Source organism: Pteropus alecto, unplaced genomic scaffold, assembly GCF_000325575.1.
Source record: "Pteropus alecto unplaced genomic scaffold, ASM32557v1 scaffold13, whole genome shotgun sequence".
NCBI lineage: Eukaryota > Metazoa > Chordata > Mammalia > Chiroptera > Pteropodidae > Pteropus > Pteropus alecto.
Window position 1 is genome coordinate 8,360,408 of NW_006434373.1, and position 26,867 is coordinate 8,387,274.

Consider the following 26,867-nt stretch of genomic DNA (forward strand, 5'->3'; position numbering starts at 1 on the left):
ATATATAAATATATAAATATACATATATAATATTAAACCCTTCTCAGATACATGATCTGCAAATATTTTCTCCCATTTAATAGGTTGTCTTTTTGACTTTGGTAATTGTTTCCTTTGATGCACAGAAGTTTTTAAGTTTGATGTAGTCCCATCTGTCTACTTCTGCCGTTGTTATCTATGCTTTTGGTGTCATGTCCCAGAAATCATTGCCAAATCCAATGTCATGAAGCTTTTCCCCTACATTTTCTTCTAGGAGTTTTATAGTGTTAGGTCTTAAGTCTAAGGGAATAGAAGCGAAAATGGGCAAAGCCGTGCTCCAAAGAAACTAAATTAATGTTTTTCATTACACTTTACTCCGATGTACTTTTCATACTAACTGCTACCAATTTATCTTTTTAAATAGACTTTTGTTAAGAAATCAATAGCTTATCTTTACCCCAGGGGAAAAATGTCTAAATCCTTAGCTTGATAGCCCAGAAATAGATCATGAAAGGCATTCTAAAGAAAGAACATGGACTTTGGAGTCTGGTTCTCTTTGGTTTCAAAACATGATCTGCTTATTCGCCATGTGATATTGGGCAATTTTCTTAGCTTTCCTGAGAGCCTCACTCCAGACAAGCTGGTCTATCCTTCATTACTAACATGCCAGACACTTTTCTACCATCCATTCAAAGACCTTACACTCTCCGTTCCCTCATATTTCCTCTCTTAAGAACCAGCTCCTTTGTGAAGCTTTCGGCTGATCATTAATCCCTCTCATATTGGTTCTTTATTCAGACCCATCGCCAGGCAAATTACCTGAAATATTTTACATTTATCTGCTTAGTCCCCTCTTCTCAACTAGATTTTAAACCTTGAGAGAACAAGGCCATGTTTTGTGCATCTCTGTATTCTCAGACCAAAGTTAAGGGTCTGATATTTATTAAATAAGTTTTACAAATCTGATATTTCTAAAACCTCACACAAAATAATTTTAAACACCTCGAATCAGAGATTAGTAATTTAAAACTGTATTTTAAGGTAACCAAATAGCTCCAGTTGATAAGGGAAAGCTCTTCTTATGAGAAGACTGCTAGCCAGTAAAGGCAGAAGAAATGACAGAATTTTGAGATATCACCATTTCACAGCCAAGGATTCCAATAAGAATCATCAATGAATTTAGCTAAAACCACTAGGTAAAAAGTTTATAGGGACTGGATATTAGCCTAATGCTACTGTCACGTCACTGATTACTTAATGACTGCAGAGGGAAAAAAAGAACTTGACAATGTGGGCTAAGGCTGTCACCTCCTAAATCAAGTAATCACTCTAGGAGCTCTAATGTTGGGTGAACAGATATTATATACCTCCTAATGTGATGCAAAATGAGGGACACAGGATCATTTTAGCAGTATCCTTCCCTAAAATGTTCAACCAAAATCTAATCAAGTCTTTATATCTAAACTCTAGTTTTCATGAAATACTAAGGTTATATAATTTAGTAGGACGTTCTACAATATAACCTGCCAAGTCTCTCTACTAAGTCAAACTCCTAGACTTAAAAAAGGGGTGCGGGGAGAGTGAGGTGGGGACTGTTCTAGATTAAGAGAGACATATGGGCTACAACAAGCAAACACAAAGTATGGTTCATGGTTGGGTCTAAATTTAAGGCATAAAGATATTTTCAGAACTATCTGGGAAAACTAAATTTAGCCTTGGAATTAGATCAGGAGGAAATACTGTTAACTTCATTAGGTATGACAACTTTATTAGGTATTGTGGTTAAGGGGAAAAAAAGTCAACTTTTAGAGATACCATCGTCTGAGGTCTAATACTTTCCGTTGCTTAATATCTTCAAGAGGAGAATATTGAGGCCACTCTCTTTGATGTCTTCCTTTTTTATCTGAAGTTTTTTTCTTAGAAATTTGTTTCTTTACATTGCCTAGAATACGAGAATATAAAATAAGCAAAATGGTTAAAATGAAGTATATTGCCAAGGCAATACAATTATGAAACAAAATAAAAAAGTAACTGCCACTGATTCTAAAATTATATTTATATACATATTGAAGAAATATGTGTATCTTCAAGAATACTCTCCGAAAGAGAAAACAAATTTAAAAAACCAGGAATGTTATTTCCTATCAGATTTGCATATTCCAATTCCTAAGCCAGTCACTTACTTAGTAAAATAATCGATCACAAAATCTTTAATTTAGAAAATCAAATTACCAACAATAAAATATTTAACTAGACCACTTTCCAAAAAATGAATCATTTCTATAAAACAATAAAACCACATTAATGTAACTTTTTTAAGAAAGTAAAAACACTAGATCCAATAATGCAATGATGTTATGTTTAAAAATATCTCCAGGCCTACAGAGACCACAAAATGGATTTAAAATGATGCACACGTGTGCATTACTAAAATGCGACTATAGCACAAGGAACTAGAGTGGAGAACAAAGTCTCCTTTCTGTGTACGTGTTTGTTTGTTCTATCTCTCTTTCTCTCTGTCTCCTATGAGGGAAGAGGAATTGAGAGCTGGACAAAAGGAAGACAAAAATGAGAGTTAAGACTTTACACTGCTTAATTTTTATGCTTTTTATTTCTGAACCATGCTAATGGATTACTCAGTCAAAAAGTTATATAAATTAAATATTAATAAATAACTCCAAGCCTTATTTCACTAAAATACCATTAACATTTCAGATAGCTATGCTCAAATACTTTAATAACATCACACATATTTTATTTTAAGTGAAATAATCAAATGGTATACAAAATTAAATAAAAGCTAATATTTTGTTTATGTTATTCATAAATTTTGAAACATAAGTTATATAGATATATGCCCGCACATGGAAAAGTGTCTGTTTTATTCATTTAAGATGCTCTACGATGAAATCATTTGGCACCCAAAACCAGGTGGAACTCCGAAACTATTGTTACACAAGGAATTTCTCTAATTTTTATAAAATGTCATAATAACAAAGACTATAATATCCAGAAACAAGTTTATTTTTCTCCCCTTTCCCTCCAGTTATTTTTTCAAAGTCTTCACAGAGAACACAAAATTTCTCACAGAGCTAAACAACCTCTGGCAAACATGAGCTAAATCTCATTCTGACAAATTTCCATTACTCATAAATAAATCTTAGAGAGCCAGAGATGGAAAACCTACTTTCTGTCATCTCTTGAGATTTCTCCACAGCCCAATAATGCTTTAATTCCCTAAAAAGTTTTCCCAGCCACTTAGAATTTTAGAAGCCACTGAAGCATGGTAATCTGTGACCTCAGCAGCTGAGTGATCTGTACCCACACACTTTCCTCTAATGCTTACCTAAGTGTGCCCTCTGTTCTCTCTAACTTATTCCCATGAGCCCCTGGGGATAAATGAGCTTATGTTCCAAATGAGCATCCTTCATAAACAGTCTCACATTGCCACAGAGAGCTGATCCAACAAGCAAAAGTCCATTTAATTTCAAGAAGAAAGCTCTGTCCAAGTGGAAGCTAAGTTTGAGAGGAGAACATAAAAGAGTGGCACCTGAAGACTCTGTCTCCCCCGCCTCATCAACTCCAGTAACCTTTGCCCATTGCCCCTTGTCACTGCAATACTCCTTCTTCCACTCCTTACAATACACCCATATAACCTGGACACCAAATATACATACGTATATACACCTGTATTCACCACACTGACTTTTAGAAAAAGGTCTGAGGATAGTGAATAAAAGTAAAATAAATATCCACTATCTTTTTGGCAATCACTGTCTCTGGAAAGTGAAGTGGGAGGACCCTAGAAAGTGGGTAGCCAGAGAAGGGGAGGCCCAAATTCTGTGTATAAATTTGGCCCAAATCCTAGGCCAACTCTTGAACCATGCATATACAGAGCAGACCGCAAAGAGCATAGCAAAGGCCAAAAGAACTGAACTGAAATTTGAGATATCTTCAAGAGACAGAGTTGACTAACTCAATCAAATTAATTGCTACTAAATCAAAACAAAAACACTCTCGAGAGGAATATACCAGAATCCAAAGTCATGGTAATATAACATCCCCAATATTTAGGATACGATCCCAAACTACTGAATATGTGAGGAAACTGAAAGAATGTGACACATTCTCAAGAAAAAAGCTAAGACCAACTCTGAGATGACCCAGATTTTAAAATAGGCAGATAAGGATTTTAAAATGGGTATTATAATTATGCTTTATGAGATAGATAAAATGCTTCAGTATGAATGAAAAGATAGCAAATCCAAGATAAGAAACAGAAACTATTTAATAGTGTAAATTCCAGAACTAAAATAAACAATATCTGAAATAAACAATTCACTGAATATACTTAGCTATCTTTAAGAGATGTACTTTTAAATATAAAAAGACACAGGGTGAAAATAAATGGTTATGAAAAAAGATACACCATGTAAAAACTAGTTAAAAAAATGTTAGAGAAGGTATGTACATATCAAAGTAGCTTTCAGAATAAGAAATATTGCCAGGAATGATGAGACATTTCATAATGATATAAGGTCAATTCATTAAGGAATACAAATCATAAGTGTGTATACCTAATAACAGAGCTTCAGATTACATAACAAAAATCAAAAGGATTAAATGGAGAAAAGACAACATAGTTGGAGATTTTTAACATCCCATTTTCAGCAATCAATAGAATTTAAAATTTAATAGAGACACAAAAGATGTGAGCAACACTTTCAAACACTTTGACCTAATAAATATTTATGGAACACTATACCCAACAACTACAGAATGCACCTTCTTTTCAAGTGCACATGGTACACTCATCAACATAAATCATACGCTGGGTCATAAAACAAGTCTGATCATTTGTATTCTGTCCACAGTGGAATTGAATTAGAAATCAACATTTAGAAAAACCTCAAATACCTAGAAATTACATAGCATACTTCTAAATAATGCATGTACCAAAGAAGAAATAACAAGGCAGATTAGAAAATACTCCAAATTAAATGATAAAAATAAGTATCAAAATGTGTGGAATACAGCTAAAACAGTACTTAGCAATTTAGAGTATAAATGCTTATAGTAGAAGTCTTGAATTGAGAAATTAGAAAATGAAGAGCAAAGTAAATTCAAAATAAGGAAATAATACAGAACAAAAATCAATAGACTAGAAAACAAACAATTGAGAAAATTAGCAGCTAGAAGCTGGTTATTTGAAAAGATGAACAAAACCCATACTCCTAGAGGACTACCACACTGAAATTGTGAAGGTTGTGCACTGTACCCTAGGTGAACTCCCCAGGTAAACAGACTAAAATTGTGCAGTTCACAACCTACTCAGTGGTACCTGGAGACCTCGCTGGGTACTCAAAAAATTTCAATGACAAAAAAGCCTCTATGTTATATGCTAGGAAAGAAAACTAGATGTTTAATTGGGAAATATGAATTCATGTCCCTGCAAAACTATGAAATAGTAGTAGCTTGTTCCAGCTACCTCATTAACCATTTCTAAGTTACTATGTACTTATCTGTAATATCTGTATGCTATAGTATCCTATATTTTTCTATGCTCTCAAAATGCAAAAGTAATGTTTGAAGTTTCCGGTGGCAACACATTAATGAACCAAATGTCTTATGTACAAAGTTATTTTTTTTAACTGCAGTGACAGTCATGATAGCAATGTTCCCTGGTAAGTATTATAAAAGGAAAACATGCTTAATAGCAATTTTAAACAAGGTACATTGTTTGTTTTCTTACTATTTTCACATGTGAACTTGATGACTCCTTCCTTACCTGATTTGTGTTTCAAATTTGTGGTCACTCCATCAAATTCAGATTTATCAATTTCCCATGCAAGAGGTAGCTTGCCCAGGCTATTGGATAAGTTTTCTAAGCTATTTTCCTCATTGTAAATGATTTCTGATGTACTAGTTGGGATGCCAATGTATCTTGATGAATTATTTCCAGCAGATAAAGAGGTACTATCAGGCAGGCAAGAAGAGCGGGTTGGATTTGGAGTTTTATAGATTGAGTTTGCCTGATTGAGAAAGGCATAGTCTGAACAGATGGCATAAATTTTCTCTCGAGTATGGGTCACTGGACAGCTCCATGGATAATGACCATCTCCTTTTGGACCCACGGGTGCTCCTGAAGCACGAGTGCAGAAAGATTGTACAGCACTTTGTAGGTTCTCTTCAGGAGACTTCTTCTCAGATTTGTGCTCACCATTTCCAGAATAATTTGCCCTTTCTGCTTCTGCAATGTTAGGCATTGAATGCAACTATAAAAGTTCTATAACGAGGAGGAAGTTGCAACTCTTTCTGTTTCTTGAAAAATACTGAGACAATTGTTTACAGCATTCTATAAAATCTTGAGAGCTGCAAAATGGACTCTAGGAGGAGGAGGAGAAAGAGAGATCAATGATCAACAACCTACCAGGCACTACAAACGGCCCTAAAAAATGTTTCATATGCTTTCATTCAATAATTATTTATTTTACAACTATTATATGCCTAGAGTTATGATTAATAACCATCTGTCCTGTTAAAAATTTATTTGAAAATAATGCATTAAGTAAAAAAGAAAAATAGCCCAATTAAAAATGGGCAAAGTATATGGATAGTTACTTCACCAAAGATAATGTAGAAATGGCCAATAGAAACATGAAAAGAAGATCAGCATCATTAGCCATCACAGAAACGCAAATCAAAACCATAATGAGATGCCATCTGATATCCACCAGTATGGCTATAATTAAAAAGATAGATAATAAGGATTGTTGAGGATGTGGAAAAATTGGAACCCTCACATACTGTTAATGGAAGTGCAAAATGGTCTAGTCACTTTGGAAATCAGTTTCTCAAACATTTATATAGAGTTACCATTAGATCCAGCATTTCACCCCAGGTATACATCCATAAGAAGTGAAAACATGTCTATGAGAACATTCATAGCAGCATTATTCATTATAGTCAAAAAGTGGAAACAATCCAAATGTCTATCAGTTGATGAATGGATAAATAAAATGTAACATATCCATACAATGAAATGTTATTGGGCAATAAAAATAAATGAATGAACCTTAAATGATACAAGGATGAACTTTAAAAGCATTATGCTAAGTGAATGAAGCCAGTTACAAAAGACCAGAAAGTGTATGATTCCATTTACATGAAGTGTCTAGAATGAGCAAAACTATTCCATAGAGACAGAAAGTAGAATAGTGGTTACATAGGACTGAAAGTAAGAGGAGGTTGGGGGTGATGGGGTGTCTTTTTGAAGTAATAAAAATATTCTATAATTGACTGTGGTGATGAATGCACAACTTTGTGAACGTAAAAGCCATAGGACTGTATACTTCAAATGGGCGAATGGTATGGTGTATGAACTATACCTCAATGAAGCTGTCTAGAAAAATAATGCATTAGTGAGGTTATTTTTAAAGCATATAGGCATAAAGAATGCATGATAATGAACACAGATTTAAATCAACAAAAAATACAGAATTTAAATTTTTAAAACATCCATCACCTGACAGAATACAGGATCCAATCCAGGTAGTCGCCAACTTCTGATCAGTCTCAGGAAAAACTGAAATTCAAGTCTAAACTGATTCCTTTAGGGGGGAAAAAAAAAAACAGAGAAAAGTTGAAATAGCAACCAAGAGCATCGAGGAAGCTGAAGCTTTTATACAAAAGGAAGACCTTGGTGAATGAAACCATTACAGGTGGTATTCGAGGCGACCCAATGCGGGTACCAGAGCAGAGCGTACAGAGCTCTAGTTAAGGAGCAGCACTCAAGAGATTGAATCTATCCAGATGACCAGTTTGATGTTTACCCATTAATACTTCCACCCATTTGCTTACTTAAAAAATCAGAAATGAGAATAATTTTCTTAAGTTACAGGAAAACGATTATATAAAATCCATCACACAAATACTGAATGACAAAATCTTATGACTCAGGCGATAATAACAGATGAGTACCCTGAGTGTGAGAAGAAACTAATGAAGGTACTGCATGTCCTTAATGTAATTTAAGGAAACAGACCTCCACACCAGGAGGACACCATATCTCCTAGAAAAGATGCCATTTTCTTTATCTCTAAGGAACGCTTAAATGCTCTCTATTCAAACCTTCAGGTTGTGATGTTTTAGTAATTCGTGCAGAGTTTATAGTTATTTTCAGGAGGGTCTCTTTGGCAGGAGCTTCACCACCAAAGATAGATCCTCTGATGGTTTCACTTTGGAAACTTTCCTTTTAGTCAAGAAATCCTACAAGTAGGTGCGTTGGATCTCTAGACAGGAATCTGTTTTCTCTTCCTTCCTCATCTGGCAATGATGGTAACAGTGGAAGAAGATGCAGAGAAGCTGAGTATCTGAGGTTGTACAGCCCACACTCTGGGCTTTTCTGAGTTTTTTTCTGATTCTTGACAGATGTCCTAGAGGAGCATTTTCTACTTCTTATGTTATCCTCAGTCCTTTCTATAAAACCCAGTGTGGTGGATGGAGGTAGGTATTATTGCAGCATTGAGGTTGTGTGCGTGGGTTGTAGTAGAATGAGGCATGAAAGGGAGCATATGGTCATAGTAAAGAGCAATGAGCAAAGGCTACAGGAGTTAGTCTGGTGGGGGAGAGAGAAATGTTCCAGGTGCTGCCCTTGTTATTTCTTCATCTCAAGCTTAGCTTCCACTTTGCCAGAGCTGCCTTCCTCAGATTGAATGGAATTTTGCCTGTGGAACCAACTCCCTGTATAGCAGTGTAGGGATTTTAAGAAAGAGGCTCATCTGGAACATATGTAGAATATTTTCATCAAAAACATATGCAAAGATAAATTACTGCATTTGCACACAAAGAGGCTGAGTTTCCTGGAAGCTAAAGACAAGAAAGAACATAGCACTTAATTAATAAAAAGTTTAATAGTCTAGTTACATCTGTTTGTGTTTTGGGTTCACCAACCAAGAATGATCCCTTTGGTTGCTCTCTTATCAAAAAGCAAAGATTATCGACATAACAGCATATTTTATATTGACTGTCAATAAAAGCCAAGAGTAAATTTACAGTGGTAGGAAAACTTTCTCATTGAACCACTGTTAATGGAAATTTCTCTTTGAAAAACTGTAACATTTATAGCTTTTATCACATAAGTAAAACAAATTACAAAAAAAAAAAAAACTACAAAGTACTAAAAGATATTAGAGAAACTGGAAATTATCCAACTCCCATAACCCAAACACTGCTATAGTGTTATTTTCTTTCCTTATTTTCTGTCTGATCCTAGTCATTTCTCCCCAGTTAGTGAGATCGCCACAGGGCAAGGACACTAGTATTATTGCATCCTCAGGCTTTCTTACAAGTGAACTAAGGCGTGTTATTACTGATAACAGTCATTATAGATGCCAGTTATTGTATATTTTAATTATACTAATTATATTTTAATTTAAAGCCTCAGGAAATAGTGAGGTACAGAGGTAGGCTGTCCCTCTACTACATAGCCTGTAGCTCTCCTGATTTTGTCACAGCTTGTATCTGCTTTTGTCACTATTTTTATAAACCATTCCCAATACCATGCTCATTCCTAGCTGCCACCCCACCCCCATGAGTTGACATTTCTAATCTGACCTGTGCATAGATGTTAGAAAATTATGTATACATACATGATCATAAAACTAACTCCTCAACCTAAAACCTTCTGCTGTTAGAACCAAAAGCCATCTCCTATCTGGCCCCACCTCTCTTCTATTTACCTCTTCCTCCCTCTGCACTCCCTCTGCACTCCCTCCACACTGACCAACTTTCCATTCTCTGCTGTCTACTCCCTACTCACCCTCCGTTATTTAGTTCTCATTTATCCTTCAGATATCCTTTAAATGCCACTTTCTGGGTATGCTTTCTTTGTTCCTCAAAATAGACCAGGCTACCCTATATATGCTCAGGTATTTTCCTTTCGCACGTCTTAACCGTGCGGGGTGTGTGTGTGTGTGTGTGTGTGTGTGTGTGTGTGTGTGTGTTAATATGTCTATCTGCATCTTGCAAGTCTGATTTTCCTGACGATTGTATCCCCAGGGCCCAGCATTTGTAGAAGTAACATCAACAAATACTTATTTTTAAGTGCCTACATCATGTCAGGCATTACTGTAAATCCTAGATTAAGAGCCTAGATTCCAGGAGGGCTTATCAGGAGGGGCCTTAAGAATCAAGAACTGGAGTTTTAGCCAAAAGGCCTCTTCTTCTCCCTAGTACTCAGCTATAAGAATTGAGGTTCCCCTAATTCAGGTAAGTGAGGTGATGCTATGTTAAGATTCACCAATAAGAATTACAGAACCTAAGGCTCAATTTAGTGATTTATTCATAAGATCATGGCACAAGCAACAAAAGTATTGTTTAACTGTGCACAAACAAAATGTCATAAAATGGCCAGTTCTAAATGCACCGCTAGAGTAACCATTTCCAAAAATCACAAGATCAAAATGTTGGCAAAAACAAACAAACAAAATCGTTCCATTTGTAAGGTCAATATTCACTGCCTAGGTTACAATCTTTCCCAGTTATATTTTAAATAAGGATCAAGTTTGCTTAGAGAACTAAGCATCTTAAAAAGTCTATTCAGTAAAGCTTTTCACTTATGACAACTATTATGATCTATATTCTGTACGGATGGCCACTGAAACGCAAAGAGCAGGTGACTCACTAAGGGTAGAATGCTGCTGTGCTAGACAAGAGGCGCCAGGCCCCAGTGGGTCTGATCTTAATCCCTACCCACCTCCCACCCCTCCCCTCTCCGCCCCACATCCCTCCCAACGCCCGCCCAGGCCTCTTCCTCCGTCGGACCCTGAGCACCTCGCCCGGCAGAAGCCGCAGGCCTACTACAGATACCGGGGGTGCTCCCGCGCACGGGCCAGCGTTGAACCTAGGCTCCCGGGGAGGCGAGCGGAGTTCCCACCGCCCTCTTCTGTGAAGCTAGCGGCGGCGCCGAGCTCGGAGGCCTCCGGTACGGAGGTGACAGTCACACAAGCCCGTGCCTGCTGCGCCGAAATGTGCGGAGGCGGCGCCGCCAGAGAGGAAGGAGAGCCGCGGCGCCCCCTGCCCGCACCCCTCCCGCTGCCACACTGGCCCGCGTGTCCTCCAGAGGGCCGGGCGTCCCACCTGGTCACCGCAGCCGTGCCTCCGGGCCCCTCCTCCTGCCGTCCCTCCCCGGCCGGAAGCCGGAGTTTGCCGCCAGGAGGAGTGGGCGGAGGCTGGCTGGGTGACCTCCTCTAACCCGCCCCGGGACGCTCCTGGTACCCAAGGTGCCCGCGCAGGTGGGATACGGGCAGTTGTCCCCGAGCGAAGAGGGAGTCCCCGATTCGAGCTTCAGAATGCCCAAGTTGATATCATTACTAATGACAAGAGCAAAAAAGAAAACATAAACGGAAACCCCTACGATAGCCCCCTCCCAGGCCCGCTTTGGCTGGCGGAGCCACCCAGCCTGTTTTGGGGGCCGCTGGCAAGGTCGAGAGAGGGAGGGCGAAAAGGAGGCTCCGGGCCGACTCCGGAGCTAACCGTGACTCTTCCTGGTGACTGCTCTGGTCCTGGCCCAGGGGTGGGCGTGCAGGGGCGAGGGGATGGCCACCACTCGCTCCGGGCCCCTCAGAGCGTGGCGAGGAGACGCGCACCGGCCAGAAGGCACCAGTATCGGCGCGGGCACCTCCAAAGCGGGCTTTGTTCCCGAGAGAACTCGTCCCTTATCTCCCTAGCGCTTCCCTCCAGCCTGCGGCCCAGCTCTTCACCCGACTTTTTCCGGGGAGAACGGGCAAGGGCGCAGTGGCCTCCACTCGGACAGCCACGGGGCTCCAGAGCGGCCATGGCCTCTACCTAGGAGCGCAGGCCGCGTTCTCGGCGCCTAAAGCCGGCCGGCCGCGCCAGGCCCGCCCGCGGCGCCCGGGTGCTTGGCCCACCGCCCGGCGTGCGGGGCGCACAGCCGCATCCCGCCGCTTTGGTCCTGCCCACAGCCCCGGGTACCTCTAGCCTGTCCGGTGGGGTCAGGTCGCTGCGGCCGTGGCAGAACCCGGCACCGGTTCTGTATCACAGCTTCCAGCGCATGCCCCGCGACGCTCCTCCAGTTACCCAGGCGTCTGTAGTCCCATCGGAGAGTGCGGGGACAGTGCCCTGGACGACTGTGCCCGGAGACCAGTCAGATATCATTAACAACACCTTCCTTTCATCGTGTTTTATACCTGCCCTTCTGTACTTGCGGAGGATATGGTGACAGTTTTTTTAAAAAATCTTTGTTGTGCCTCCAGACCAGTGTGCTCTTCTACTGGACATCTAGTATTTATCTGTTCCCTGAAAGCGGTGACTGCAAAGTAGATAAATAAGAGATGGAAAACCTGGCAGGATTTCCGCCGGTCCTGTCCGCGAACTACATGTCCCAGGAAGCCCTGGCGCCGAGACGCGTGTCCACTCCGCCATCCACTTGGAGAAAGCCTTACTCAGCTTGGTCAGACGCGCGGGGCCAATCCTTTCCACCCTGCACCTTGGGCTGGAAGCTGAGACGGATTCCCCAAAGATGCTCCAGTTGCAGGAGCGAAGCAAATTTATCATTGTCCCGAGGAAAGGGAGCAGCGTGATTCTTACCCGTTTCAGTAGAACGACTGGCATCCTTCAGCTGCACAAGCCAGTGCTCGGGTTGTGATTTTCCTGGGGAAAGTGGAGACCAGCACGCCTGCTTGCGCTCCTTCCCTCCTCCTGGAGCCAGCCGTGTTTGCTGCTGCGATTCGCCAACGTGCCCCTCCTCTAACTGCGGCTGGTTCCGTCTACCTCTTACACTTCATTTATCTGTAGATCATTTGGATAGCCCGTCTTGTAAATGTTTAGCATTTTGGTGTTTTACTGCTTCTTTCTGGGGGCATTTCCAGCACTTGCCGAGACCGGCGAAGGGAGGCGACTGTGCCCGGAGAAGAGCGAAATATGGGGACCTGGTCTAAAAGCAGCTGTTGTCCTTCCCGCACGCTATTTCTATATTCAGGCGGTGGATACATCAGGAGATAAGTAAGTCGAGAAACAGCTCCGTTTTGGGATGCAGTTAAAATTTACTGTTTCTTCCTTTAAGTTTTATCTGCCCATGAACTCGATTCTCCACAGCAGTTTAAATTCCAGATATTTGGGTGGTATCTACATCTGGTTTCACAGTCTTTGCCCGTCCTAACCAATCTTTCTCTGTAGCTTTAGGAATAATTCCGAATTAGCTCCTCTATTTTGATAGGGATTCTCACATGACTAGAAAGACAAAGCTCCTGCACTTTGCTGGAAGTATGACTTCTAACTATTTTTGCATAAACTGCTATATAAGGAATTTAAATCCAGTTGTTAGAAACTTGGTTGGTTTCATCTTTCTCTAGTGCTGCCCTCTGGTTCCAAGTAAACATCTGCAGGGAAGCGTGCTTTGAAACTCAAAAATCAAGCACTGTTTGAAACTATAGAGGGAAAGTATCAGGGTATGAATCTTCTATGTGTTTCCAACACATATTTATTTAATTCCATTGAATTCAACAATTAAAATTATACTCAAAACTTATTTGTAGAATTCACATACTTCTTTAATGATTGTCTTTTTTATTGGTGGATGCCGACCATGTATATTTTGTAGGAAAAGAAATCTTGAAAATAAGTTTTCCAAAGCAAAGGAAGTTTATAAATAATACAGTTGGGGAAAATAAATACCATCCTAACAGCAAGAACACTCACCCTCCCCCGCCCCCAAAAAAAACCTTCTATAAAGTGTCACTTATAGATAATGCACACTACCTCCTGGCTTTTGCCCATAGCTGGGCATGATTTATAATACTGATTTTTTCAAAGAATCCTTGAGATTTTTCAAAAGATCTTTAAAGGCATCATTTAATCACAAATTTCCAAATGTGATGGCATGAAATAAGTAGTAGGTCAATAAGAATATTTTTATATATGGAATGCATAAATATATGTTTACATAGTTTAGTAGTCTTAACCTATTTCTTTGCGATTTTCTAATGAAACTGTTTTATATTATCTTGGTCTTTGTCATCCTTTTTTTTTTTTTTTTATCTCTGATCCATCATATTCCTTCAGGTATTAAAAGCATAAAAGAGAAGAAGCAAGTATATGTTTGGGCAACGGGACATGGAGGAAAATAGTAAAGTTCACATACTGCAGAACATAATCCTTGTGTATTTGTTCCTTAAAATGATATGTTATTGTTCTTCCCATCACAGGTTCAGATCTTCTCCAGGTGAAAAAGTGTTCCAGATTAAAATCACAGCACCAGATGAGCAATTCACTAGAGTTGGAGTCCAAGTTTTAGACCGAAAGGATGGGTCCTTCATAGTAAGATATAGAATGTATGCAAGCTACAAAAATCTGAAGGTAGAAGTTAAATTCCAAGGTCAACATGTGGCCAAATCTCCATATATTTTAAAAGGTAATTTGGAACATAATTTTAAAACACTATTTGAATACAATGATACATGTTATTCAATCTAACAAAAACAAATTAGCATGATATTTATTTTTTTACTGGAAGAAAAAAAGATTTTCTTACTTGAAAGATAAATTGAGAATCCTGGAGAGAAATGCAAGATTTGAATGGAAATTATAATTCACTGAAGAGGAAAAAACATATTAATAGAGAATTTGCTCGCTGAAGACATTAATAAGAATAATCAAGTTAAATATATGGTCATAGATGACACTTTCTTAATTGGAGGTATATGACTTAAGTAACTGATAAGTGTTAATGAAATTGATCACTTCAGGAAGACAGAGGGCTTGAAGCAGAGGGGGAAAGTTGACTATTTTTTTTTTTTGTCTTTGTTCCAATATTATTTTTTCAGAAAAATTATCTGATGTTTTCTTTTACAGGATGAGTGTAGCTTTATTAGCTAGAGGCATATCCTTCTCTCCCTTTGAAGATAGTACCCTAAAACAGTGAAAAAATAGTGTAAATCTTCCTTGTTACCCCTCCAAGAAAGGCAAACATTTTAAAAAGTGTCTAGGTTTCTTTCCCACATTTCACCAGCACCACATGGTACAATATAACCTGCTAAACCTTATAAAAATATTCCATCGTCAACTACTGCCTGGGTCAGGCAGAAATCTGAGAATTACAGAAGGAAATGACAATAAAATCTCAATTTAGATTCTGCTATATTATGTTAGTAGTATTTCTATAAACATATAATTAATTCATTATAATATTGATGAACTATTTTGAACATTACCTTTGTTTTTTAATAATTATTTTAAAAATAGCAAGCATATTAGGGATCCTCTATTTACTTGTATTGTTGTTGATAATAATTTATTCCTTGAAAAAAATAACTTACTTTAAGAACCTGTTTGTATAATAGACCATTGAAATATTCATTTCACCAAAAGTAGTATATTCCTCTGATATTCTTTTACCAATGTTCAGTTATTCTTAATTATAGAAAACATAAAGAGTGATGCACTATAATAGCCACTGTGAACAGAAAATATGCCCATTGACTTTCTTTTGAACTGGTGCAAAGCGAGCCTGGGTGAACATATTACTTTACTGTGAAGAGCTGTCAGAATAGAAGACCGACTTTCTAGTGATGCACCAATGTAATAAAGAATGTTTTTCTTTTAAAATATTTTTATATCAAAATGCCCTTCCTATTATTATATAGGCAAAATTTGTGAATCCTATAATGGATATTTGTTATGTGTTTCAAATGTCATGAAAATACTAATGTGTCATTTGTTACTTGTGTATAATTAGGGCCCGTTTACCATGAGAATTGTGACTGTCCTTTGGAAGATAGTGCAGCCTGGCTACAGGAGATGAAGTGCCCAGAAACCATTGCTCAAATTCAGAGAGATCTGGCACATTTTCCTACTGTTGATCCAGAAAAGATTGCAGCAGAAATTCCAAAGAGATTTGGACAAAGGCAGAGCTTGTGTCACTATACCTTGAAGGATAACAAGGTACAATTCATAATTGAGGTTTACTTGTTAGTCTTAGTGATTTTTTATTTTGACCGCTTGGCTACAACTAACTACATAGTTTTATTAAAAATCATTCTGAGGATCATCGTGATAAGCTTAACCTCAGTGAAGCTTGCCAGTGCTTTTTGACTAATGTAATAAACGTTCAATTCTCTTTTAGGTTTATATCAAAACTCATGGTGAACATGTAGGTTTTAGAATTTTCATGGATGCCATACTACTTTCTTTGACTAGAAAAGTAAGTATTTTCTTTTCTATGTGTAGAAGACAGTTTAAGCCCATGTTTTACAATATAATTTTTCAAAATAAAAATAATTACAATATCAGGGTGTTTTATTCTGGGGCCTTATTATAATACTATTTTGAAGTTTTATGTCTTGTGAAATAGCTGTATTAATTTCCTAGGGCTGATGTAACAATGTAATACTAATTGGGTGGCTTAAAACAACAGAAATTTATCCTCTCACAGTTCTGGAGGCTAGAAGTTCGAAATCAAGGTGTCAGCAGGGCTGTGCTCCCTCTGAAACCTATAGGGGAGAACCCTTCCTTGGCTTTGCCTGACTTCTAGTGATGGCCAGCAATCCTTGGCATTCCTTGGTTTGCAGCTGCATCACTCCATTCTCTGCCTGTGTCATCGGATGGTGGAGTGTGTGTGTCTGTTTGTCTTCACCTTTTCTCACAAGGACACCAGTCCTACTGGATTAAAGCCTCACCCTTCTTCAGTGTGATCTCATCTCATCAACAACCCTATTTCCAAATAAGGTCATTCTGAGATACCGGGGTTTAGGACTTCAGCATATCTTTTGGGGGGACACACTCAACCAATAACAATACCTTAGAGAGGAAAATGCCTTACAATAAAATTATTTTTAGTTCTCTACCTACTTTGAGTCCAAAGAAGACTGCCATATTCTGAATCCTGTTCCTTGATATAATGTGCTTCAGCAGGGTTCTATAGAGTACTTGACAACAATAGTAAAATGGCTGATGTGAAAAATTATACCATCATTTCTACCCATTGCTTATTAGCTATTTACTGAATATCTTGGTTGAATTACTCGTGGAAAATCCTAGTAACTTTCTTAAGATTGCAAAGCATTTGCAGTGAATTAATTCTGAGTAGTTATATAGCATTGGTATCCTGCCTCCTTTAAGCTAAGACATCGGAGTGCTGGCAATTCTTGTTTATCCATGTCAATCTATGGAAAAATAAGAATGTTTTTCAGGACTCCAGTTTCTCAAGATGCTTTCAAACTGACCAGTACAGTTCTTGCCTAAATAATATATCTCTTATTTTACAAATACCCCAAACATTTTTTTATGGCTCAATAAAACAGGTTCTTTCAACATGTTTGTGCCAGTGGAGGCAGTCTAGCTTAGGAAGTTGTGTTGAGCTTCCTAAGTTCTAATCCTATCACCTACCTGGGTTGTATTTTTAAAATAGAAACATCTGGTTTATTAACCAGGAACTAGAGTTAAGAGTCTCAAGTCCAATGTGCTGTGCTCGCTTCGGCAGCACATATACCAAGTGAAATGTGTTGTAGTTATTTTCTAGTAGTTCTCTTTCTCTCTTAGATTATTTTAGAGTCTCTTGGCAGTATTAGAACAGAGATTACTTTTGTCATTTCATCCCTATTGAGGCAAGTCTATTGGCCCATTTGGGCACCCTGGAAAGGAAATCTAGTATGCTTACACATAGAACAATATTGTGAAAAGCTATCCCCACTATTCAAATCAAGGCAATTATCATTACCTGAAGCTTGGCCTTTCATTTGGTACACTTTCTAATTTTTATTGTGTTTCATTGCTCACCGGGTGGTCAAGTTGTACTGCAGGATAGACTATGACATCAGTATGGCCAAGGTTAAAAGGCAGGTAAGTGCCACCCAGGAAAGAAACCAATGCATAGATTCGTGTGGCTAAGAACAGCCTACAGGCCTACCAGGCTCAAGTGGTCCAGCATTTACTTAGAGCAGAACAGAAGGAGTACAAAAGATTCATTCAGCCTCTTTCAATGCAGCCATCCCCCAGGTCCAGCAAATCCACTCCACAGCTGACCACACCTCTCACTTTTTGCTGCAGTGGAAGTTCTCTGAACTTTCTCTGTGGGGTCTGAAACACAGCAAGCGTGGGGGCATGCCAATGGGCCATTGACCCCTGTGTTTAAGTAGAACAAAAAGGGTATATTCCTACACTTCCAGATAAGCCCAGCCCAGACTGTGAGGGCTCTTTATCTCTTGGTAAAGAAGTGTTCCAGGCCCTAGGCTATGTTATTTGGCCAAGAAAGAGGGCATGCAGGAGACTGCCTTTCACTACTCTTTTGATCAATAAAAGGCATAATCCATCCAACGCAAAATATGAATAAATTCTTTCTCTTTTTTCTAGGTGAAGATGCCAGATATGGAGTTTTTTGTTAATTTGGGAGACTGGCCTTTGGAAAAAAAGAAATCCAATTTACACATCCATCCAATCTTTTCCTGGTGTGGCTCCACAGATTCCAAGGATATCGTGATGCCTACCTATGACCTGACCGACTCTGTTCTAGAAACCATGGGCCGGTGAGAGATGGGTCGAAGATGACCCAGAGCCTTGATTTTCCTTCTGTGGTGAGTTCTTTTCCAACAGCCTTTGTGATGTGATGGTTTGGGAGGAAAATCTCTTGCACTTTCTGTCTTCCAGAGTAAGTCTGGATATGATGTCTGTGCAAGCTAACACGGGTCCTCCCTGGGAAAGCAAAAACTCCACAGCTGTCTGGAGAGGGCGAGACAGCCGCAAAGAGAGACTCGAGCTGGTTAAACTCAGCAGAAAACACCCAGAACTCATAGATGCTGCCTTCACCAACTTTTTCTTCTTTAAACACGATGAAAGCCTGTATGGTCCCATTGTGAAACACATTTCATTTTTTGATTTCTTCAAGGTATGACATCATCTATGGCCAATCCTTTTTGTTTTTCCAAATAGAGATGACCCTTGAACAACATGGGTTTGAACTGCACGGATCCATTTACAGGCAGATTTTTTTCAATACATAGCCGGCCCTCTAAATTCCCAGGTGTTGTTCGCATCTATGGATTCAACCAACTCCACATCAAAAACAGTATAATGGTATTTTCACCCAGAGTTGGGAATCTGCAGATGCAGAGGGCTAACTGTGTGCATTAATCTACACTATTTTATATAAAGAATCTGATCATCTGCAGATTTTGGTATCTGTGTGGGTCCTGGAACCAATACACCATGGATACTGAGGGACAGCTGTTCTGGGGGAGTCAAAAGTTATATGCAGGATTTTGACTGCACTGGGGAGGGGGTAGATTCAATGCGCCTAACCCCCATGTTGTTAAAGGATCAACTGTTATCTTCATTTGGGGGAGGGAAGTTGAGGCCAGTAAATTACAGGGCGTGGGAAAGTTATGCACAAAACTTAGTGACTGTCAAGGTATGAGGCCCCAGAGACTGGCTTGGCAACCTGGGTCTGTACTCAGTACCCGCCCCTAGCATTAAATATACCAAGGGATATTTGGGTCAGGGGAGAGCTAAAACTTTTTCCCCAACTGACCCTCAACATAAGCACATTTCAGCTCTAAAACCTTTTTTATCAGTAAATACATGTAAGTGATTTTAGAAAAACTTCTCCCTAGAGCCATAACATAACAACAGACCAAAAAGAAGAAATAAACCAGGTGTCTCTTATCAGGCCTTCTGGTGGGAAGATGAATTGAAATCCATCCAAATGGTCTGCCTGGGAATTCTGGGCATTAGGAAGTGTTTTCTGGATCTAGAATGTAGATTGCTCTTTTTTCTCGGGGAGCGATCCTTTTTCTAACAACTCTGCTTTTTATGCAGTAGAACAGTGCCCTGTTCACTTGATCACTGAGTAGTTTTTGAAGTTTCACGTGTTAGGGAGAAAAGTGGGCAAAAGGTAGCCATCTATATTCTAGGTGGGAAGAAGACAAGATATTATTGAGCTCTGTGTTGTATATGGCCGAATTTTGTTTTTGTTTTTTTCTGATGAGTTACGTGGCAACAGGTAGACAAGTTGAATTGTCAGTGTTTCCATATGCATATCACAAAGATTTTTTAAGGAAATGGTTAAAACCAAAGAAAGCTAATGCCTGCCATCCCTCCTCAGAGGTTGTTCTGTCATGCCTTTGCTATCTGTTGAATTTGCTACAACTAAAGACTGTTGATTGCCTCAGTGCTATGAATACTTTTAAACATAGATGTACTTGTCTCAGAGCTTGTTAATTCCCTTAAGACTTGTGTGTATTAAAAGGTATGGTTAAAAGGGCATAGAGTGTGCCAATGTCAGATGCTCAGATGAGACCAATAAAGTAGAGGGATTACAAAGTCACCATAAATCTGTCTTTCCTTAGGTTGTAGTCTGAGGACAGCAGTTTTACTATTTTATTTGCTGCTTCAATATTAGACTTGTAGCCCTTTTGTGAAATTTAGGAGAACATCAAAATAAGCATATCATATAATAGCACTTACTAAGTGGTGAAAGCACAGGGCAAAATCTGGCCAGTTTGTATCTGAGGACAGTGAGGCTCTTTGTGTGGAAAGGAGAGGAAAATAAAGAGAATAGGAAAAAACGATATTTAATGGAGGTTCTCATACTTCACTGCTGTTTCACAGCATAAGTATCAAATAAACATTGACGGCACTGTCGCAGCATATCGCCTGCCATATCTTCTAGTCGGTGACAGTGTTGTGCTGAAGCAGGACTCCATCTACTATGAACATTTTTATAATGAGCTACAGCCCTGGAAACACTACATTCCAGTTAAAAGCAACCTGAGCGATCTCCTAGAAAAACTTAAATGGGCAAAAGATCACGATGAAGAGGTAAGGTCACTCCCCTTGTATCCCAATATCATCAGTTCGTTTTAAATGTCTTGTGCTTGGAAAGCATTCAGGATGCTCAGATGTCGACCCTTACCTGTAAATGGGAAGCCATCTCCCCACGCATAGCACAATTCTTTCAAGATGAACATAGGTGCGCGGCTTGGATTAACTGTCCAGTCTGCTCATGAAACAAAAAACTAAGCCTAACCTTGACTATATTCTCTCTTTTAGTCAGGTTGATCTGAGCCTCAAGTACTCCCTTACCTCTACTAGGAAAATGAAAATTAAGATTGCCAGCCGGGCACAGGAGGAAAAACTAACTGTGCTATGGATTAAAATGAGGGATTGCATGAAATAAATTTTGAACTAATTGCTAAAAATTTTTAAGATGGTGCATTGAGCTTCATCCTGCATGTACTTTACGAAGTCATTGTTACTTCATTTGATATGTACCTTTTCTCTCCAAGAGAGAATTAATTCTAGAAGGTCTAATATGACTTCTTAAACTTTCAAGTCTTAAAAACCTCCTTTTACATTTGAACAAACATACTCTATTAAATGTTCCCTGTACCATGAAAGGCTACCCTCAAAGATATTTTTCCCACTGTTGTCCCACTAAAATGTACTCTGAAGATCGATTTTCATATGTCTGCATGGGAAAAAATATGTTTCATTAAAGGATTTTTTTTTTGTTCCCATAGGCAAAGAAGATTGCAAAAACAGGACAGGAATTTGCAAGAAATAATCTCATGGGTGATGACATATTCTGTTATTATTTTAAACTTTTTCAGGTCAGTATTTTCTAAGAAAATAGACATACAACTTGTAATGTTAATAGCAAATAATATTCCACTTAATAATTTCTAAAATTACATTAAAATAAGGAGATAAATGTATACCTCTATGGGCAGAAATCAGGGATGAATGTTAAATAATAATGAAAATAGTAGAAAACCAAAGATTAGCTAATGGAGAATGCTATAACATTAAAGGAAAAGTATCATTGTTAGAACTATGTAGTCTGTGGTTAGGAAGTTGACATCTGATCCTGCAAAGTTACTGAACTTGGATGTATATTTTATCTTTGTACAATACTGCTGCTGCCTTACCATTTCTTTGTCTACATAGTGCAAAGTATGTTTAGAACTGTTGTGCTGACCCCATATGAGCCATGACTTCTCTTGGAAAGTGTTTGCATGGACCTAAGCATTTAGGGATTGTAATCAAAGCATATCTGACAATTTGAAAGTTTCCTTTTTTAAAAAATGCAACAGTAAACAAGTAATTTGCTAATAATAGTAGTAGATCTAAATTAAACGTTTTTTAAATCTCAAAATTTCAGATGTTGGGCCCCATACCTTGGGCTTTGCTACAAAACTGAGTTGGTCTTTTTTCTGGTCTGCACTGGCCTCTTCCCCTTTATAACCTTTCCTAGAGGACGGTGAAGGTATAGAGAAGGTGAAATATGTAAACCGAAGGAGTGGGGGGATTTACTATCTAAATTACTAAAGATCTACAGGGTAGTGTTCATTCATTCAACTCGCATACACTAAAGCATAAGCACCTAGCTGGGCACAGAGGGAGCACATAATGAATGAAGATGGTGACCAATGCTATGCAAGCCATGGTAGGTAAGATGGAAATAGTCTCTGTCCTCAAATTTTCTTGGGAAGATCATGTACACAGTTATTTTTACTACAAGGCAAAAGGAGGTAAAAAAATAAATACAAGTCATATAAATGAAGGATGAATAAGGAGATCACATAGAAATAGGCAGCCAATGTCCAAGGACAGGTACCTCTCAGAAGCTCTGTTATTGAGTGTTTGAGAGGAATGTAGAGGTGTTTGCATATTGCAACTTGACATATGTGACTTAAGTGGACCATATCATATTCTAGCAAACTCCAGCATAACTAATTTGGTAAATGTACTTTAAACATTACATAAGGAATGCTTTTGTATTGTTGTCTCTATAGGAATATGCTAGTTTACAAGTGAGTGAACCCCAAATCCGAGAGGGCATGAAGAGGGTAGAGCCACAGTCTGAGGATGACCTCTTTCCTTGCACGTGCCTTAGGAAAAAGGTAACAAGAACTGACCAATGTCAAAGTAAAAACTAACTTGATCCAAGTCTTCGTTCATTCCTTAAGTCATTCAGTCAGACAACAATTATTTGAGTTTCTCCTGGAGCCTCCAAGCATTCATTCTACCACAGAGATATAGTAGGTAATAATAAGGCAAAAGAAAGAGAGCTAAGATGCAGCTAAATAAGAGCTCCCAGCAAAATAGAGGAAAACCTTTTTTAATGTGAGAATTTAGATCACATGATATTTGAATAGATGTTTAATGTTTGAAAAATATTTTTACGTTCATCATCTAATAGCCTCATCTTCCCGTGAGATAGGGTCAGGAAAGTTCATCATTCCAATTTAGAGATGGAAAAATATATAACCAAGATTATTCATGTTCACAGATTATTCATTGAAAAACAATCTCCGTTGATATCACTCCATACTAGAAGATTCATATATGGGCTTGTCAGGCTAAAAAGGAACTTAGAGGTCATCCAGTAAAATGCCTTCATTTTACAGTTAACAAAACTGAGCCCAAGGAACTTAGCTCAGAATCATCTAGCTGGATTATAGCAAAGCAAGGACCAAAAATAAGTCTCTCATCTTCAAATAGTATGTATGGTTGTGTATAAAGATAAAGGAGGGTTGTTTTCATTATAGCTATTTTTTGTTTGTAGGATCATATATTGTATAAAATTGTGTTATATATATTTACATACACACACACACACACACACACACACATTACTGGCTTGACATTTTTATACCCTCATCATCATGTCTCTGAATGGATAAACTCAAAATTGTGCTATTGTAACCAAAAATGAGAAGGCAAGTTTGGCAATTATGTCTGCCTTTCAAGGGGATTTAAAAGGAATAAGGTAACCACAGGCTCACTGGTGTAGTGGAACCAGCTCATATAAGCTTATGATTGTTAAATATTTAGAAATTTTGCACAGTGGTTAAATTTTGGTAGCTTGGAATCTACTTGGTGGGAGTATTTATACCATGACAACAGCACATGCTACAAATCAGAGTTTTGTTTTTGTCTCGTTTTGAGAACTGATTGCCACTAACTAGCCCTCAGAAGTGGTACATCATGAACCTTAACCCCTGACAGTGCTGCAAGTCCATCAAATTAGTTAAAGCCAGTAAGAAAACTAAAATTGCCAGAATCGAAGGTACCCTTTCATTAAGTTCATGATTTGGTATCAGAATGTTTCTGATACCAAATGAAACTAGGCAGCTTCCTTTCTCCACTCTTCTTTTTTTTTTTTTTTTTTTTATCTTTGTGATTTTGAGGCCTGTCAAATGGTTCTACTGATTTATAGAAGTTAGGGGTTAGAATGATAGCTTCATGTATTTCTTCTTTATTGTCTACCCTAGTCCATCACTGATACCATTCATGACACAAAACCCTTTATAATAAACCCCTAGATGTTCAGGTTCCACATCAGTAGCCCTATAAAACACAATGTGCTTCTACCCGTAGGTGATTCCAAAAATAATCCTCAACCCTACAAGTCTCAAGTAACTTGACTGTTTTTCTTCTTTCATCTTTAAGGGATAACATTTTATAGACTAATGTAAGTCTTCCTGACTCATATATGACTTCTCAATGGCTCTAAATATTTTACTTCTTATTTTCAGACCAAAGATGAACTCTGATTTGCAAAATACCTTCCCTTCAAATAATGGTGCTCTGAAGACTCTTCTTAACTGAAAAGAAGAATTTTTTTAGAATATTAATTCTGTGGACAGTATAAAATCTATGTGATTGTCTGGGTTAAGAAGATATGTTTCTTATTATGCAGTATTCTCATGACTGTCCTTTAAAGCACATTTTTAGAATTTTATAATAAAATCACTTTTATTTTAAAGAGCTGTGTTATTAGCTATATTTGGACCATGGAATAGTAAAAAGAGAGAGCGTCTGGGTCCTGTACTCAGTTTAGAGCATCACAGCAGCCACCACCTACCCAGACACATGGTTTACATGACAAAGCAATAACCTCTGTCTTGTTTACACTATTTAGATGTCAGTCACTCACAGCCAAAACTAATTCTAACTAATTCATCCTACAAGACCTTTCATCTTTAATAAAATCTTTAATAAAGTTTCTTACCACTTCCTAATATGTACCCTGTAGTCTAGCAAAACCAACACCTTAACCCTTCTTTGATGGCTTGTGTCTAACCTTCCTTATATATGCTTTCCCCTTGGTCTGGAATGTTGTGACCCTCTCTTCTTACTTTGGTTTAGATAGCTTTCAATGCTCATTTTAGGAGTCACCACTCTGAATCTCCCCATACTTGTATCATTGCATTTACAATGCTATGTGGTAGTGATCTAATTGGTTGTCTCTCTCTCTTACCAGATTTTAAGTAACATGACTACAGAGACCATGCTCTTCTTTTAATCTAATAGAGTGTCTGCAACTAACTAGAAAGGCTCAATGTAGAATGGATGAATGAATGAATGAATGAAATCACTTTGAAATGTGATTAAGAGAATTAAAAAGGAACTAGAAATTCTAACACTGAACCATAATATATTTTACAAATTCCTTTACCTAATAGTTTCCCTTCCATCCATCTTCCAATTAAGTAGTCTGTTAGCAGCTTTTTTAAATTGTGGATTGTATATATGGAAATATATAAAACACATATCTACAGCTTAAAAATAATTATAAGAAAACACCCATGTAACTACTGACAAAGATTCTTTGCTTCACAAACTTTAGTCAGACTCCTGAACCTTCTAAGCCCCAACGGTGCTCTTCCTTATAAAATCCAGTTACAGCAAGAACCTGCTAAGTCCTTTTAGCAAGAATCTCCCATCCTCCAATGCAGTTGGTTGTAAATTTAGTGAAAATCATTGGATTGTACTCTTAGAGTGGAGTTTATGCCATGTAAATAAAGTTGTTTTTAAAAGCATAGATAGAAAATTCGGACACAAGAAATGCTAAGATTTGTAATTCAAGAAAACACTTGCGATAATGTAGTTGTCTGGATTTTATTTCATATGCTATGACAGAAAAGGCAATTACCAACTGCACTGGGCTTGAGGAAGATTCATTTATTCAAAAAATATTGATTTGCCAGGAATCAGTTCATACACAGGAGATTCAAGGTAAAAAAAACAAAACATCTGGACTTCCTGAGAGTTTACAGTCCAGAGAGGAGACAGACACTTCAGAATATGTTAGGCGACCAGGGTAGAAGGATAGGAAGTGTTTGAGAGAGGCATTTAGGGAAAGCCTCACTAAGAAAATGACATGTGAGTGAAGACATGCACATGTGGGGCTAGCCACTGGGATTTCTCCAAGAAGAGGGAATAGCCAAGACGAAAGCCCTGGAGTCTGGGCTTGTCTGCTGGGTTTGGATGTGAGGCCTAGGCACCTAGAACTGAAGGAGCCAAGGAAAGGAGACTAGAAAATAGAAGCACAGGAAGTGAGAGGACCGACTATATAAAACTGGTGCTCATTACAAGGCCGTTAGCCTTTAACTTTGGTCCAGATGAAAAGCCTTTGGAAGGTTTTGAGCCAACGGGTTTACATTTCAACAGGGCTCAACTGGCCGCTTTGTTGGTAACATAGAGAAGAGAGGAGGGAGGAACAAGAGACCACCGAGCAGACTATTTCAATAAAGATGATGGTGGGGCTCGGACCGGTCTGGTAGAAGTATGAGAAGTGGTTGGGTTCTGTATATATTTGCAGATAGAGCCAACAGATCAACTAATTGTGGGTTGTGAGGAAAAGAATGAGAGCTGACCCCACGTTATTTAAGCTGCACAACTGTTAGAATGATATGGCTGGGATGGGGGAAGGGCTCAGAGTGGAGCATGTTGGCAGCAAGGCAGTGACAGGAGGTTGCTTGTCAGCCACCCGCAAATTCTCAAGCAGACCGGACCCTGCCACCGCGAACAGCGGCGGGAAAACTCCCGCCCCCAGCCTGCCCCGCGCGCCGGCCTGCGCGCTCAGGGGC

At 38.7% G+C, this 26,867-nt stretch overlaps 2 protein-coding genes across 10 annotated transcripts in view; one reads left to right on the forward strand and one right to left on the reverse strand.

Moving 5' to 3' along the window:
* The window catches only part of LOC102890150 (basic immunoglobulin-like variable motif-containing protein), a 53,342-nt gene extending 41,006 nt beyond the window's left edge, over nt 1-12,336 (reverse strand). Inside the window, exons 1-4 of one of the 9 annotated variants that reach the window (XM_006909377.3) lie at nt 11,974-12,328; nt 7,505-7,589; nt 5,768-6,365; nt 1,795-1,921 (exon numbers count right to left, since the gene is read on the reverse strand). In XM_006909377.3, the coding sequence (XP_006909439.1) occupies nt 1,795-1,921; nt 5,768-6,245 (605 nt within the window). In that variant the 5' untranslated portion in view covers nt 6,246-6,365; nt 7,505-7,589; nt 11,974-12,328. Of the gene's footprint in view, nt 1-1,794; nt 1,922-5,767; nt 6,366-7,504; nt 7,590-10,812; nt 11,056-11,118; nt 11,188-11,973 lie in introns of those variants that run through there. The other 8 variants (XM_015587350.2, XM_015587353.2, XM_015587351.2 and 5 more) reach the window with 8 other exon arrangements.
* A 108-nt stretch (nt 12,337-12,444) lies between these two features.
* On the forward strand, nt 12,445-24,761 carry KDELC1 (KDEL motif containing 1). Its single transcript, XM_006909378.2, has 10 exons — nt 12,445-13,002; nt 14,205-14,410; nt 15,734-15,939; nt 16,121-16,198; nt 18,346-18,518; nt 18,640-18,877; nt 20,599-20,808; nt 21,510-21,599; nt 22,785-22,892; nt 24,531-24,761. The coding sequence occupies exons 1-10, from the start codon at nt 12,821-12,823 to the stop codon at nt 24,546-24,548; spliced, it is 1,509 nt and encodes a 502-aa protein (XP_006909440.1). The 5' UTR covers nt 12,445-12,820; the 3' UTR covers nt 24,549-24,761.
* The last annotated feature ends 2,106 nt before the right edge of the window (nt 24,762-26,867 follow it).

Excerpts from the sequence above, each read along its gene's own strand:
- KDELC1 (XM_006909378.2), top strand. The coding sequence starts at position 12,821 with ATGTTTAGCATTTTGGTGTTTTACTGCTTCTTTCTGGGGGCATTTCCA. Across the intron at positions 14,411-15,733 it reads ATCTCCATATATTTTAAAAG|GGCCCGTTTACCATGAGAAT; the intron begins GTAATTTGGAAC and ends GTGTATAATTAG. Across the intron at positions 15,940-16,120 it reads ATACCTTGAAGGATAACAAG|GTTTATATCAAAACTCATGG; the intron begins GTACAATTCATA and ends ATTCTCTTTTAG.